The 15,399-nt window shown below is 41.7% G+C and overlaps 1 protein-coding gene across 6 annotated transcripts in view; it reads right to left on the reverse strand.

The window, feature by feature from the left end:
- PKP4 (plakophilin 4) overlaps window positions 1-15,399 on the reverse strand; it is a 238,895-nt gene that overhangs the window by 46,319 nt on the left and 177,177 nt on the right. For all 6 annotated transcript variants that reach the window (XM_075070216.1, XM_075070214.1, XM_075070213.1 and 3 more), the window contains 2 exons: window positions 2,934-3,117; window positions 716-833 (listed from right to left, as the gene is read on the reverse strand). In XM_075070216.1, the coding sequence (XP_074926317.1) occupies window positions 716-833; window positions 2,934-3,117 (302 nt within the window). The remainder of the gene's footprint in view (window positions 1-715; window positions 834-2,933; window positions 3,118-15,399) is intronic.

Consider the following 15,399-nt stretch of genomic DNA (forward strand, 5'->3'; position numbering starts at 1 on the left):
GACACGGCGGTAAGAAGGAACTGAGGAGCGGGCGGGCCGGCAGGGGTATATATCACCCGCCATGGCGGCGCCACTCTAGGGGGCGGCCTGCCGGCCCGCTGGAGTTGCTAGGGTAAAAGTTCTCCGACGAACGTGCACGCGCGGCGCGTACACCTACTGGAATGGATATGAGCAAGCACTCGAAGAAGAACTGGTGATAATAGGGGCCTACCTCACAGGGGTGCTATGAGGATTAAACAAACAATTAATAAAAAGAGTTTTGATGATAAAAAGCATGGTAAGTGCAAATTATTATTCCCCCCCACCCCAAAGAATGGGTGCTTCATCATGAGAATTAAATGGGGGTGAGGGGGCAAGGAAAGACAGATAGCTCAGTGGTTTGAACATTGGCCTGCTAAACCCAAGGTTATGAGTTCAATCCTTGAGGGGGCCATTTAGGGAACCAGGGTAAAGATCTGCCTGGGGGTTAGACTAGATGACCTCCTGAGGTCCCTTCCAACCCTGATATTCTATGAAAACACACGGAATAAATAAATTTGTTTTCCACAACAGAATTTGATTTTGTGCATAAATAAATGTAAGGGTGGAAAAGGTTTTGTAAAAATAAGTAGAGCTCAATAGTTTTGTGGCTGACTTGCACTATCCAAAACAAAAACAGCACATCAGACAACTAGTCTGATATCTAGAAATTACTTAGTTAAAAATAAGCACACACCTTGCTGTCATAATCTGATGTGTTCACACATGTATGGATCACATATAGCAAAGAATCAACCAGCCCTTCACAAGACCTCATCTGCTTCCTTGCCTCTTCTCCTGCAGAGCTTAGATTCCTGAAGTGGTAAAATGCAATAAGCATATCAATCAATATACTGTATATTTATGTATGATATTCAGAGTAATACATATATACAAGTAATGGTCTAAGCAAATCATTTGCAGAAGGAAAGTCTTTTTATACAGTTGGTTGATAATCTACTTTGGGAAATTACAAGCAAACATGCCATTTGGCTCAATCTGGTGTGTTTCAAACACACACAAGAAACTGTTCTTCAGAAAGTCTCTTTATGACTCTACAGTAAAGCTGTACTTGCCAGGGATAGTTTAGCAGTATTCCAAAGTGTGACATGGACACCACCAAATCCAGGGAAATCCTGCTTCTATCTCAGCACTGTATACCAGCTCTGTAGGTTAAAGCAGTGGTTTTCAAACTGCGGGTCGCGACCCAGTACTGGGCCGTGGAATGTAAGGCACTGGGTTGCGGTGGCTCTGGTCAGCAGTGCTGACTGGGCCATTAAAAAACCTATCGGTGGTGCTGCCCAGCTAAGACAGACTAGTCCCTACCTGTTCTGACTCCGCACTGCACCTCGGAAGCAGCCAGCAGCGGGTCCAGCTCCTAGGCGGAGAGGGACCCATGGGGCTGAGTACCAGCTCTGCGCTCCCATTGGCTGGGCACCAATCAATGGGAGCTGGTGTGTGTGGTGCCTGTGGGCGAGAGCTGCACAGAGCTGCTTGTGCATCTCTGCCTAGGAGCTGAACCTGCTGCTGGCTGCTGCCGGGGCACAGCGTGGTCCACGGTGCCAAGAGAGACAGGAAATCTTCCTTAGCAACCCCACTGTGCTGCTGACTGGGAGCGGCCCAAGGTAAGCCCCATGCCTCAACCCTGTGCCCCAATCTCTGGCCCTGAGCCCCCCCCCAAACCTGGAGCCCCTTCCTGCACCCCAAACCCCTCATCCCTGGCCCCATCCCAGAGCCTGCACCCCTAGCCCAGAGCCCTGATCCCCTCCCACACACCAACCCTGGAGCCTCCCCTAAACCCAGATCCTCTCCCTGCACCCCCAGCCCCACCCTGGAGCCTGGAACCCCAGCCCAGAGCCCTGAACCTCTCCCACATCCAACCCCCTGTCCCAGCCCCTCGCCCCTCGCACACCCCAGATCCCTCATCCCCTGCTCCGGTGGGTCATGGGCAACAATAGTTTTCTTCAGCTGGGTCACCAGAAAAAAAGTTTGAAAACCACTGGGTTAAAGGAACACAGTCAACTTGAAATCTCCTCAATTAAATATAATTTTTAAAAAAAGTAGTCTCGTGTACTGCATGTGGCCCCTGAAGTCTGTCATTTTTTGTGGTTTTATGTTTTCCTATTTTTAAAAGTGCTTTTTTTTTTTTTCTTATTGCTGTTTGAAACACCCACTTAAACAAGAGAGGAAACAGTGAAACTGACTATACATTAAGCGTCAAATGCAGAATGTAAATAGATTTAAAAAAATAGAAAAAAAGTATTTGTCTCTAACTGCTTTCCTTTATAGTTATAGTAATCTCATAGTATTTGTAACAATAGCAGGTAAAAGAAGTTCATTCAATAGAACAATTTTTAACTTGATAGTGTCCATTTAATTTATATACATTGTTTGCTATCAGTAATGTTTAAATATTCAATCTAACAAAGCACTCCTAGTTTTCCTACTTAGGTTTTTCATTATAAATAAATGCCTCTAAAATTTATTTTTCATCAAAATTAAGTTTTAAATTTTATAGAATCTTATTAGTGATGTGAACAGTATCACGTGATTTTTGTAGAGATGGCTTTACTCAAGTTAATTCAAGGTTTGAAAGAATAAGTTTCACAGATAGTACCTTCAGTATCAAGACAGTGGTGATTAATATGGAAAAGATTAGCTATGAGCACAAAAACAGTAGAAGATTAATCCTTAGCAAGTAGCAGCATTAATTCATTCACAAAATATTACCTCTGAGCTCTTAAGTTTGTATTTATGATCTTTTCCTACTAACTGGCATGCGAGGAAGAACTAAAAGGGTTAAAAAGGATGTAACAACTATATTATTTAAGAAATTGTGATTTGAAAGGAATTTGCATACATTGTTGTATAACTTGATTACTGTGTTAACAGAGATCTTGAAGACGGTGATTTACCTCAGGCATCCTGTAGTATTGCGCAGAACTAGAGATGTCTGGAATTTAATTTTATGATCATTGTCAAAGGAAGAATTATTCCATCCAGAATGTGGAACTATCACAGTGTTAGTTAGTGTTGATAGAGCATCTCGAATGATTGTCATCTTTACTGCATCACATGAGGACAAGTTCCACAGAACTCCTAAAAAGGGAATTGCATTATACTATTTAATGTCAGAAGATAACTGGTAACTTTGATTACAGTGAACAAATATAAACCAAAAGTAACCACATAATATCTATCTTCTTAAACAGAGGGGAAAATTAATTTACCTATATATAACCAAAAGAAATATAGTGGATTAATTCTGTAATGCAACCTTTATACTCCACATATGACCAACAGGTGGTCTGCAAAGTTGCCCTTAAAAGATTTATTTCACAAGTTGGGGAGACAAAGTGGTTCCCAAACTGTGGGATATGTTTTCTTCAACATTCCTCAGTCTGATTGATCCATCAGGGAGTATGCCTGTAATTTCACATCAGCAGTGTACCAATTAAGCTTCCTGATGGAACAGACAGAACATGCGATTATTATCACAATAGACCTAATGTTGGGTAAGCTGGTGGGTCCCTGCCTGGGTGGCTGGGTGGGTGGGATGAGCATGAGAGAGCAGGTGCACAAGTGAATGCAATATACTTCTCACATCAAGGAACAAACGAACCATCTATTGATTTGATGGGGTACAAAAGAAACATTCACTGAGGAGGACAGAGCCCTGTTTCTGTTACCTGACAGGGGAGGAAAAAGTCCCCATCACATTCTAGAAGCCAGGAGGAAGATTCTCCTGTGCTTTTCTAGTAACAATACAGAGACACCCAGAGTCCCCACTTAGGTTGCCAAATATTCCTACATGCTCTCTGGAGATAAATACCACAATCCTGACACTTGTACCTCCAACTACTAAACCCTTACACATCTCAACAACCAAACTAGCAACTCCTCTCAGACAAAAATCTTGCCAGCCTTCCCTGCAAAATTACAAGCACCAACTCATAGTTCTTTAATGAGAGAGAGAGAAAGAGAGAGAGAAAGAGAAGCAGAGAAAATGCTGTAAAGTTGGCACAGGATGAGAAGGAACTGTGGTGGCCAACTGTGTGGAAAATTAACTTAATACTAGGGTTCTAAGTCAAATGGCATGCTGCATATATTCGCCACTCTTCAGATGCCATCTTGCATGCAGAATCTAAGCTTTCAAATTTTAAAAAGTGAATCTGAGAAGTAAACTGATCTCAGCTCATCTTAAGATGTTAACTCTGAAACTCAGTGATAACTTAAATGTCAACATTAACTATTTCATTACTGACCAGAGCATGTAAGAAAAGAGAGAATCACGTTGCAAAGGTCTGTACAATTTACTGTGAATGACATCTCATTTTGGAGCCATGAATGAATACTGCTTAGGAGAATACTACCCCTTTTCTTTTTTGCTACAGTCATGAAAGAACTAAGCCCAAAGAGCCCAGCAGACTATATATGAACCCAACAGGAGAAGCCAAGCCCCTGGAGCTCAGCAAAGCATACATGATGATATGTTGATCATCTCCACAACGCACTGTGAGTGGTGTCTCATTTTGTGTCTCAAATATGTGCACCTTTGAAGAATATCACTGCTCCACCTGCTCTGATATCCCGTATTTGACTCCTGGCTAATACTTGCATTTTGTATGGTAGGTAAATACGTATGCAAGTTAGGTGCCCCTCTGCTTTTAGCAACATGCCAATACAACCTTTACTATTACAAAAGCTGACCTTCACTACATAGGGTTAAATTTAAATAATAATAGACACAGGAGTAAATCCACTTATTCCTGTTCATAAAGACAAACACTTCGAATCAGATTTGCCAAATTCCATTCAGTATAAAAATAATTTACAGTAAAATTTTTAAATTGTATTTAAGCTGATTTGCTTTAGAACACAATTTACACCCAACATTATTTAAGATGCAATGTTCTGGTCAACTCCACTTCATCTGAGATGACTGACTGATTAGGACAGAAGTCTTATGTTGCTTTCATTTCTGCTATTTGAAAAGAAATGGTCAGTCTGTACTCAAACAAATGAAAGACTTTTTTTTTGGTTAGACTCTATACAAAAGACATGCAGATAGCAACTTTATCATCAGGAAGAGTGCTCCAAAAGTTGCATATCTAGTACCAAACTTCACCATAGAAAACAAAGAATCAAAACATACTGGATACACTTGAACAAACAATTTCCTGGCATCAAAGAGAACTGGAAAGAAATCAGTGATTTATTCCTTCCCTTCTTTAGCAAGGTTATGTGTAGCTGAAACAATATTCTGCTGTGCTAAGCACTTTGTTGGTGTTGCTGTAGTGGTTACACTCTACCAGCACTATATGAAAAATAATCATAAGAAAAAGCATTAGGAAAAGCTGGTCAATTCAAGTTATCCCTTTGCAGACAAAAAATTTCTGGGCCAGCTAATGAAATGAATAATATCTGTGCACTCACTACCTCATTTAAAAAGTAATAAATCACATCCCCTCCATCTTCACTGAAGGAGTGACACTTGATGGCTCATGAAAAATGCTATTAAGAAAGTAGTAAACAGAAAAGACATCCACCCTAAGGGACGACAAAACAGATGAGAAGGCAGAGAATACAAGAGTGATATCATTTCATAATAGCAATACAACAAACAAGATAAAGTACATGCTGTTAGATTCTAATATGGCACAGACCCTTTTAATAGCAACAGCAATTACTTTAAATCATTTCAAGACAAAAGTTTTAAGAAAGAAGGAGAGTAAAGTTTGTTCTTGTTACCAGTACTATTTTGCACTTTTCTAATTCCTTTCGCTGTCAAAGTTTTACAGCTATTATAATCCTTACAGCACCCTCTTGAAAGAGGCAAGAATTACCAATCCCAGTTTTCAAGGAGTTAAGGTGGTGAGGGACTCATACAGGGCAATTCAGGTTAAAATTTTCAAAAGAGGTTTCTGATTTTGGGTGACCAATTTGAGACCTCATGCACTTGATTTTCAGGAATGCTGAGATCCATAACTCCAGCTGAATGCTGCTGGCCACCCAAAAATTGAGAAGCAGAAAAATTGTGAAGCTTTTAAATTAAGTGCCTTTCCTAAGGCTGCAGAGAAATTCAGTGTGGTAGGAGCAGAGTAAAACTAAATTACTACTCCTGTTTTCAAACCATTAGATTATATTCCTCCTCCTCATGAGTAAAGTAAATTAGGGTGACAGGCATGCTACAGTAGAGAATAAGAAGGCTTTGAAACAAACAAGTTTAGCCTAAACTTTCTCCCCAAACTTGACAGTTCCCAGGGTTTGCCCTTGAGGACCTTTGCTGTCATAGCTTTCGTTGGCGCTAACAAGATCCATCTATTATGTGTGTCAACAGAAATGATTTTAGTTTTTATCCCTATCCAGGGCCCGATAGGTTGCCACCCTGCTACAGACATATAGTTTATAAAAAACTAAATCAAATTTGAAACCATATCTAAGGAAAGACAGATGTATACACACATATTTGTGATCAGTTGGAATGATATAGTTTAGTAAATAATTTAAGCAGTATTTAGTCCACTGCATTTCTATCACAATTTTCTCTTCCGCTAGGAAACACAGCTTGAAAATTCATTTAACTTCTCAGTTAGTATTCATCCTTCACTGGATGTATTTGTAATTTACTCTTCATGTATCATATTTTATTACTTAAAGAGCAAGACAGCAATGTAAAAACCTCCAGAGAAAGTTAGTATAGGTCTCTCGCAACTTACGCGCATTTAACATGCGCGATTTCAACTTTATGCGTAGGGCTGGAGGGGGGGAGGCGGCCTCAAGCAGGGGGCATGGCCTCAAGATTTAAAGGTCCTGGGGCACCAGCTGTGGAAAATAAAGAATAAAGCCTGAGAATAAAGCCCGGCAGAGCCCTTTAAATTCCGCCCGCAGCTCCAGCGGCGAGGCCAGGGCCAGTATTTAAAAGGCTCCACAGGGCTCCCCACCACGGCGGGAAGCCCGGTGGAGCCCTTTAAATGCCGCCCCCCAGCCTGGCCACTGGAGCTGCGGGCGGGGTTTAAAGGGCTTGGGGATATAATTTTGGCTATATGCGGTTTTCGCTTTACGCGATAACCACGCAACGGAACCCCTGCCTAAGATATGACTTGCCTGTAAATGGGATTTTCTCAATAGACCATTAGGACTACTATTATAAATGCCATGATTAATTTTTCAGTTTGAGCAAACCCTTAAAACATTGTTAATTCTCCCTTCAATATTCAAACATTTCTGGCCACAGAGAAATGAGACAGAGCAAAACCTTCAGGCATGCAGCAAAGCCCATCTTTTTTAAGGCAGCTGAACAGGGGTGGGTGAAGGCAGTCCTCTGTTTTATGTTATGATTTTCAATTATGAGATACCCAGTTGGGGCACTGGATGCATTCCTACACTGGCTTCCCGTTGAACAACTGAGACTTTTCAATAGCTTCTAATTCAGCAAATTTGAGTGGATTTTCACACAAATGGCAACAGGCAGATCCCTGAAACAAAGGCCACACCCTCTCCCAAATTGAAGGTTCCTGCTCCAAAGCATGGTAGTGCGAGAACTTCTCAAAAACAAAAACACACACAAACACACACAAAAAGGGTTGCCAGCATTTTTTAACATGAGAAAAACTTATGTTTCTCTACCCTTGTTCTCGGAAATGGCTGAACAGTTTGACTACGTTATAAGCAACTGAAAATTGGATCTTATAATTGGATGTACTGGGTAACCTCAATAATAGACATTTCTACCAGTCTCATCCATGATGCACACATGAAGTTAATATCCATGTGAAACTGTACAGTAAGACAACAAATTGCACATATCATGTACCCTGGACAGCCTTACCTAAACTCTGCATGAATCCCTCTCCATAACTCTTAGTCTAAAGTTACATCTGCATGTAGAGAGAATACACAGGTATAAATATCAGTGTAGATGGTGAGGCATGTCTTAGGTGAGTGGAGTATCCTATGTGCCTGAATCCTAGGGTATGTACCATACACAGCTCTCTACACAACCAAGCAGTGCTTTCCATGTCTACACTGCTAATTTTTAGCAGTGCAGAATCCCACTGCCTCTCCGATGCTAGCACCTTTCTTCACCACAGTGAAAGGCTCTGAGAGGGGGTAGGCAGCAGGAAAAAGCTCTGAGAGTGGGGAGCTGCTGGTGCCTTTTTCCACTGCCTCCCCCACTAGAGCCTTTCACTGCAGCATGTAGCTTCCTGTGTAATGCTTGTACTCTACATGCTACCACACATGTAGACATACCGTAATATTAAAAAACATGCGTTCCTCTAAATGTGGAATTTCACCAACAAAATTTCACTGCTCTGAAATGCTGGCTGGGCAACATTCACTTCTGTAGTGGTGAGAAGATTAAAGTCCAATATCACTATCCTGGTTATTGAGTTAGCTGGATCTATGTCCCTTTTGAAAGCTTAGGATTTGTCTACACTTAAAAGGCTGCAGCTGCGCTGCTGTAGCTCTTTGGTATAGACACTACCTACACCGATGAGAGGCTTTCCTCTGTTGGTGTAGATAATCCACCTCCCCAAGAGGCAGAAGAATTCTTCTGATGACCGAGCGCTGGTTTACACCAGGGGTTAGGTCAGTATAGCTACATCTCTCAGGTGTGGATTTTTAACACCCCTGAGAGTCATAGCTATACCAAAGTAAATTCCTAGTTTAGACCAGGCCTTTGTCATCCCTCTTCCAGTGGTATAAAGCCTTCATCTCTAACTCTTTAGAGTCAGAAGATTTTGAAGCGCGTGGGGGCTGCTCTGAATTAATCTATAAATGCTGTATGTTTGATATGATTTTCTACGGCCTTGTCTTCACTGCTAAAAATGGTGTGCTTTTTAAATCTCTAGGTAACTAACATGCATGATCTAGGCTGAGACAAAAAACACACTGAACAGACACTTGAGTTTTACTTCAAGGTAAACATACGTATGCCCCCTTCCAGGGTTGACCTCACAAAGATTACCTTGCAGTAAAACGATGTTCCAGTTGGGAGAAGAAATTGATGATTGAGTCTGGTATTTTCTTTAATGTGGTTTTGTTTATTTACAAGGAATGTACAAAGTCCTGCTGCTCCAAATGCAGGAGGAACCAAAAACAAAAGGAGTAGTTTCTTAGCTTACAAGTCCAAGCTTCTTTCAGCCAGCAATCCCCACCCAGACCCTTTCGCTAGCCATCTCTCAGGACCATATTGGGCCTATAGGTTGCTGTTTGGCTTTCTTGCTCTGCCTTTGAATCTTTCAACTCGCTTCTCAACTGTCAGTGCAGCTGTCATTCTGGTGTCCCTGTGCTGGAGGACAAGAGCAACCTTGGCAAACAGATCCAGGAATATGGCCTTTCATATCCAAAAGTTCTGCAGACACTGTTCATTGTCCCAAACCTGCATTACAAATGTGATCCCATCAGTCATGGGCCCAGAAGTGAGTCTCCAGCATCTGAAACTGCTCCATGAATGCCACCAATAATCTTGAATCGTTTTTCACTGTGTCCCTTAGCACCCTGTGTTGGAAGAAATCATTTCCCCCATTGTGTAGTTTTACCTGTAGGTCTGCAAATATACGAGGATTGTGGATCCTGTATTTACAACTTTCATGAGAATAACGCAGAAATCTGCAGGTTCCATGCTTCTGTCAGATGGTGGACAGCAAAAAGTGCCATGCAGATTTGCGGGGTTTTTTAAAAAAGGCACAAAAATTATGGGATATGGATGGTATTATGGGATGGAGAAGGTTGCATGCTGGGAACTTGACCCCAAGCTTCAAGAGATCCCAGGGCAAGTCATTTCTATCCCACAACACATTGCAAAAATTTCCCAAAAGGCACCACAATTGACAGTGGTGCCTGGCACACTGGGATACCTACCTGGGATGCACTGCACTTTACACTGACAGTAGAAAAGTGCAGCTGATCCTGTTCACCTACCTATTTAAGTAGCTAAACCCCGGCTGCTAGGGTGAAAATACTTCCCTGCTACTCCCAGTCTTTCCCTGTCTCTCTGGGATTCTGAAGAGAGGGGCACTATTGAGAGGAAAGAAAGAGGTGCTGTGACAGTGGCAAAGTCCAAGTGGAGAGGCAGGGACAGCTCATGGTGTGGGGATGAGGCTATAGAAATGAAGCCAGAGGACTCCCCATGTCACAGTGTGGCTAGGTCTTGGACTACCTCAATCTGGCCCTGGGCTGATGATGTCAGGAGTCAGCCTCCTCCTGCCTTGTCCATATTTGAGCTACTGAAGTATTGTGGGAGGTATGCCTTCAGTTTGTGGAGTCTGAACTGTTCTTGAAGTCAGAAGAGGAGTAGGGGGCAAAAAGTAGAGACAGAAAGGAAAAAAAAATAAAAATTAGATTTAGAGAACTCAACAAAATAGTGAAATACAGAGTATAAAGGAGAGGTCAAGTCTCAGCATTGGTAGCAGTGGGGAATTTAAGACAAGTAATGGAGCTGTGATGGGGGAAGAAATTCATTAGTGTGAAGAAATGAAGGAAAAATTCAGGAAAATGGGGAGGCCAGTAAAGTGGAACAGAAAAATAGAATCTCAGAATACTTCCCTTAGTTACACGAACGGCAGCCCCTTGTGAAATACCAAAAATACATAAAATGCAATATGAAAAACAAAAAAATAGCATTTTTTTAATTTAGATATCAAATGGTGTGTCCTTCCCATCTCCCGTCAAATTAATGCTTAGCAAGATGTATATGTCTGCAGTCTCCCTCTTAAACCCTGGTCTTACAGTTGAAAAAAAAAATTACACTTCTGTACCCAATTTGTGCTTGTTTGAAAATACAGTTAATGAAATATGTAAGTTAATGAATTTTGAACTGGTTTAAAACACGTGCTAATATCTTTGTATTCTGTGAAGTAAAAAAAAGGATGAAGAGTAGAGTGAGCACAGTAAGGTTTGGTTCACAGTAACAAAATCACCTGTTGCTGACACTAACTTTGCAGCAACAGGCATAGCTGCACACAGTTTAACTGCAAGTGTAACCATGTAAAAATATATACATAGCACCATTTTGACAACTTATAGGCTACAGGTTTTAACCATAGTTTCTAAAATGGTATGAACACACTTTGTCCTTCGCTATACTTGCAAGGACAAAATATGTTCAGCAATCTGTTGTTGGCGACAGATGTTTTTTATACAAGAGGTAAGATTTAACTGTATTATTGATCATTTACACATTTTTAGCTTTGTTTATACAGGAAAATTATCTGTTGTTGATAAAAGGTGCTTGTAGTAGTTGCAAGCTGAATTGGTTTTTAGTGATTTAAATACAAACGCAGACTAAAAGAAGCTGATACCAGCACAGTTTCAGAAATCATTGCTGAAACCTAAAACCTAAGTTTTGTAGTGTAGTCAAGGCTTATGACAAATGTAAAAAAAATCTTCAAGGTTTTTCTGTTCCTTTTAAAATGTATATATTTTTTAAACTAAAGATATGTTGAAGAGCTAATTTGTTTTACAGGCAACCAGCAAAGGATTGCTTAAATATGAGCGTGTGCCCTTTTGCCTTCTTTATGGTGTAATAAGAATGTCAGAGGGTGTTTTAATTTTTCCCCTTTTGTTTAGTTTTTGGAAATACACCTCTACCCCACTATAACGGGACCTGATATAACAGGAATTCGGATATAATGCAGTAAAGCAGTGCTGGGGGGAGAGGGAGGAGGGGGACTGTGCGCTGCAGGGGATCAAAGCAAGATCTATATAATGCGGTTTCACCTGTAATGCGGTAAGATTTTTTGGCTCCCGAGGACAGCGTTCTGTCGGGGGAGAGGTGTACACAGAATGTCAGCTCCTGTCTTCCTCTGTTTTGTCTTCCTCCAGTGCTTGAAGATTATAGAATGAATGGAGTCTTGTCTGCCATATTTTTGGCAGAAGTTTACAACCATTGAAGCTTTCACAGTGATAATGGCATGAAAACTCTAGAGTAGATGAAGTTTCCACAAACATGGTCTAATCCTGCTCAGAGCAGATCTCAACAGCAAGTGAATGATATGAGCCTCAGGAGCCTTTTCTGCACTAGAACTTCCATTGTTATGGTCATTGGCAGAGCCGCAGTGGTGTTATTAACAACTGGATTCTTTTTGCCCAAAGTTTGCTACTGTAGCCTCAAAAGGGTGTATATTATTACGCCCACTGAACAAGGAAGACAGGATGGCTTAGAGCAGTGGTCCTCAACCCATGGCCCAGTCAGCACACAGCTGCAGCCCATGTGACATCCACAGGGTCATACAGGTAGTATTGGATGCGGCCCACATAACACATTGTGGGAGGCATTTGAAGCCCACAATGTTAAATAGGTTGAAAAACACTGATGTAGAGACTGGATTTGGGCATTTCTATCTGAAATGAAGACTGACAAATCTTGAGATTGTGTAGGCAGAAGTCTAGAACAGGACAGAAAAAACCCACATAGAATTTCTCCCGGAGAACGTCCAGAAAAACTCCCTTTATCTCCAACTGAAAAGAAATAGGCAGACAGCTCTTCTAGGATACTAGCCAAGCAGTGGAGCAAAACTACAATGGATCAGAGTCTGGAAGAAATCTGATTGTACACTTGGAGCTGATCATGTTCCTTTCCTGGTATGTGAAGAGGAGGCCCCCTGACTCCAACACATGATATGAGATTTTCACTCACAGAAACGAAGGAGAAAGTGTCTATCCTGGGCCAGCAGAAAGAGGTTTGCTTATTGGGACTCTCCCCAACAGGATGAAAAGGATCTTCTAGATCAAAGGGACTTCCTGCAAGAAGACGATGAGAACTAATGAAACTCCTCATTCTGGGATGTAAAACTAAAGTGAGAGGATGATGATAACTACACAGAGGAGCAAGGAAACTGGGAAAGGAGGGTCCTATCACATTACCTTTCTGGAGGTTTAGAGGCCTTTGTAAGGGAAGGTCTGTCAGTTAAGTACAAAGACAAACTTTGCGATCCCAGTTATGGTGCTGCATGTGGCATGAGCTGTGGAACCAGAGATACAACAAGATGAGACTCTAAGGATGATTCAGCTCAAAAGAATGTAGCAAAAGGATGGAAACCCTCCAACAATTTACACAGAGTGCTTCTGAAACAAAGGTAAGATGGCAATTACTGTGACCTCAAACATTATGCAGTGAGACCTACTTTCTGTTGGAAACGTCACAACATCTATGATAATACAGGAAGATAAACCCTTGTCATCAACCATGAGGAACGGAAAAATGGGCATTTCCATGCCATGAAACAGTGGCTAAGGGGCTACGAACACTTGTTCCTGTTTCTCAGAAGTCACATCCTGGATGACAGAGTGCAGCACTGAAGCCACTGAGGGGAGTTTGTAGGAGGGAGAAAGAATGAAATCAGCATGTAAAGGTCGCATTGCCAATGCCAACATGGCTCCTGGCTCCTCCACCTGCATCTGTGTTCAGACAGAAAAACTGACCATGGATACCTCTACTCAGGTCTTGCTGTGGATTTGTAGAGACTTGTGGCCTGCATTTCCCCATCATAAAAAGCCTGGGTGGGGACACCATCAAGTGAGAGAGGTGTCTACTGGTAGAATGTATCAGAAAACAGGTGGGAGAGCTACAGAAGGAGGTGGCTAGACTGAGCACATGAGACATTCGCTGAAAACATTTATATGGAGAACTCCAAGGCTGAGCAAGTAATCCAGCTGGAGGGGACTGTAGTAGCAGTACTGGAGGGAACAGTACCTTCACAGGGAGGAGGCTGGCTGCTGGTTATTTCTGGCAGCAGGCAGTGCTTCACTTCTGCTCTCAACTCACCATCCATAGAGAGAAAAAAATAGTATGCAGCCCTGGCAATGTGAGATGAGGAATCTTTCCCAAAGGTGGAGGAGGAGAAGCCATGTACCATCGTGCTGGGAGCATTATGGCCACCACTCTCAAGAAGAAACGAAGGGTAGTGATGGTGATGATTGATGACTCCCTTCTAAGGATACTATAGGGATCCAGTGCTGTCCTGACCTGGCAACCTAGGAAGTGTGCTGCCTGCCAAGAGACTGTATCTGATACATTCTGGAAGGATTGGTGAGGATCATCCATCCCCATGCTGCTCATCCATGTGGGCACTAACGATACTGCAAGGTATGACCCTGATCAGATCAGAAATGACTACAGGTCTCTGAGAATGAGGATGAAGGAGTTGGGGGTGCAGGTGGTGTTCTCATCTATCCTTCCAGTCAAGGATAAGGTCCCAGCCAGAGATAGAAACATCCTGGAGGTGAATGCATGGTTGCATAGATGGTGCCACCAGGAGTCCAAAACACGGAAACCTAGGTGAAGAATGTGAATCTGGGTGGCAATCATAACAGGGACAAAGAAGAGACAAGATGGAACACAGAGGGGAAATCTAATGAACATCTTAGATGTCTGTCTACTCATGCAAGATGTATGGGGAACAAACAGGAAGAACTAGAAATACTAGTGAAATAACCACAATTACAACATAGTTGGCATCACAGAAACCTGGTGGTAGAATTCACTTGACTGCAATATTGGAATAAAAGAGCACAGATTGTTCAGGAAGAACAGGCTGAGAAAAGAGGGAGATGGCATTGCCTTGCATATCAAAGATGTATACACTTGCACTGAGGTTGAGATAGAAGTGGGAGGCAGACGTGTTGAAAGTCTCTGGGTAAAGATAAAAGGCGTAAAAACAAGGGGTTACTACAGACCACCTAACAAGGAAGAAGAGGTGGATGAGGCTTTTATTAAACAACTAACAAAATCATCCAAAACACAGGACTTGGTGGTGATAGGGGACTTCAAACTAGCTGGACATCTGATGGAAAAATAATACAGCAGGGCACAGATTATCCAACAAATTCTTGTAATATACTAGAGATAACGCTTTATTACAGAAGATGGAAAAAGCGACTAGGGGAGAGACTGTTCTAGATTTGATTATGACAAATGGGGAGGAACTGGTTGAGAATTTGAAAGTGGAAGGCAGTTTGGTGAAAGTGATCATGAAATGATAGAGTTAATGATTCTAAGGAATGGTAGGAGGGAAAACAGCAAAATATAGACAGTGGACTTCAAGATGGCAGACTTAAGCAAAATCAAATAATTGGTAGGTAAGTTAAGTAAATCAAAGGGAAAAAAGACTTCAGGAGAGTGGGCAGTTTTTTTGAGATTTTAATTTAATTTAAGAGCAAATTATCCCAGTGTGTAGGAAAGAGAGGAAGTCTGGTAAGAGACCACCCTGGCTACACCAGGAAAAAAGTGGAAACCACATCAAATAATGAAGTCTGAATATAAAAAATAACACAAGCATGTAGAGATAAAATTAGAAAGGCCAAGGCACACCATGAGACTGAACTAGGTTGGGACATAAAGGGCAACAAGAAAACCTTTTACAAATACATGAGAAG

Source organism: Chelonoidis abingdonii, chromosome 10 (genome assembly GCF_003597395.2).
Source record: "Chelonoidis abingdonii isolate Lonesome George chromosome 10, CheloAbing_2.0, whole genome shotgun sequence".
NCBI classification, from domain to species: domain Eukaryota; kingdom Metazoa; phylum Chordata; order Testudines; family Testudinidae; genus Chelonoidis; species Chelonoidis abingdonii.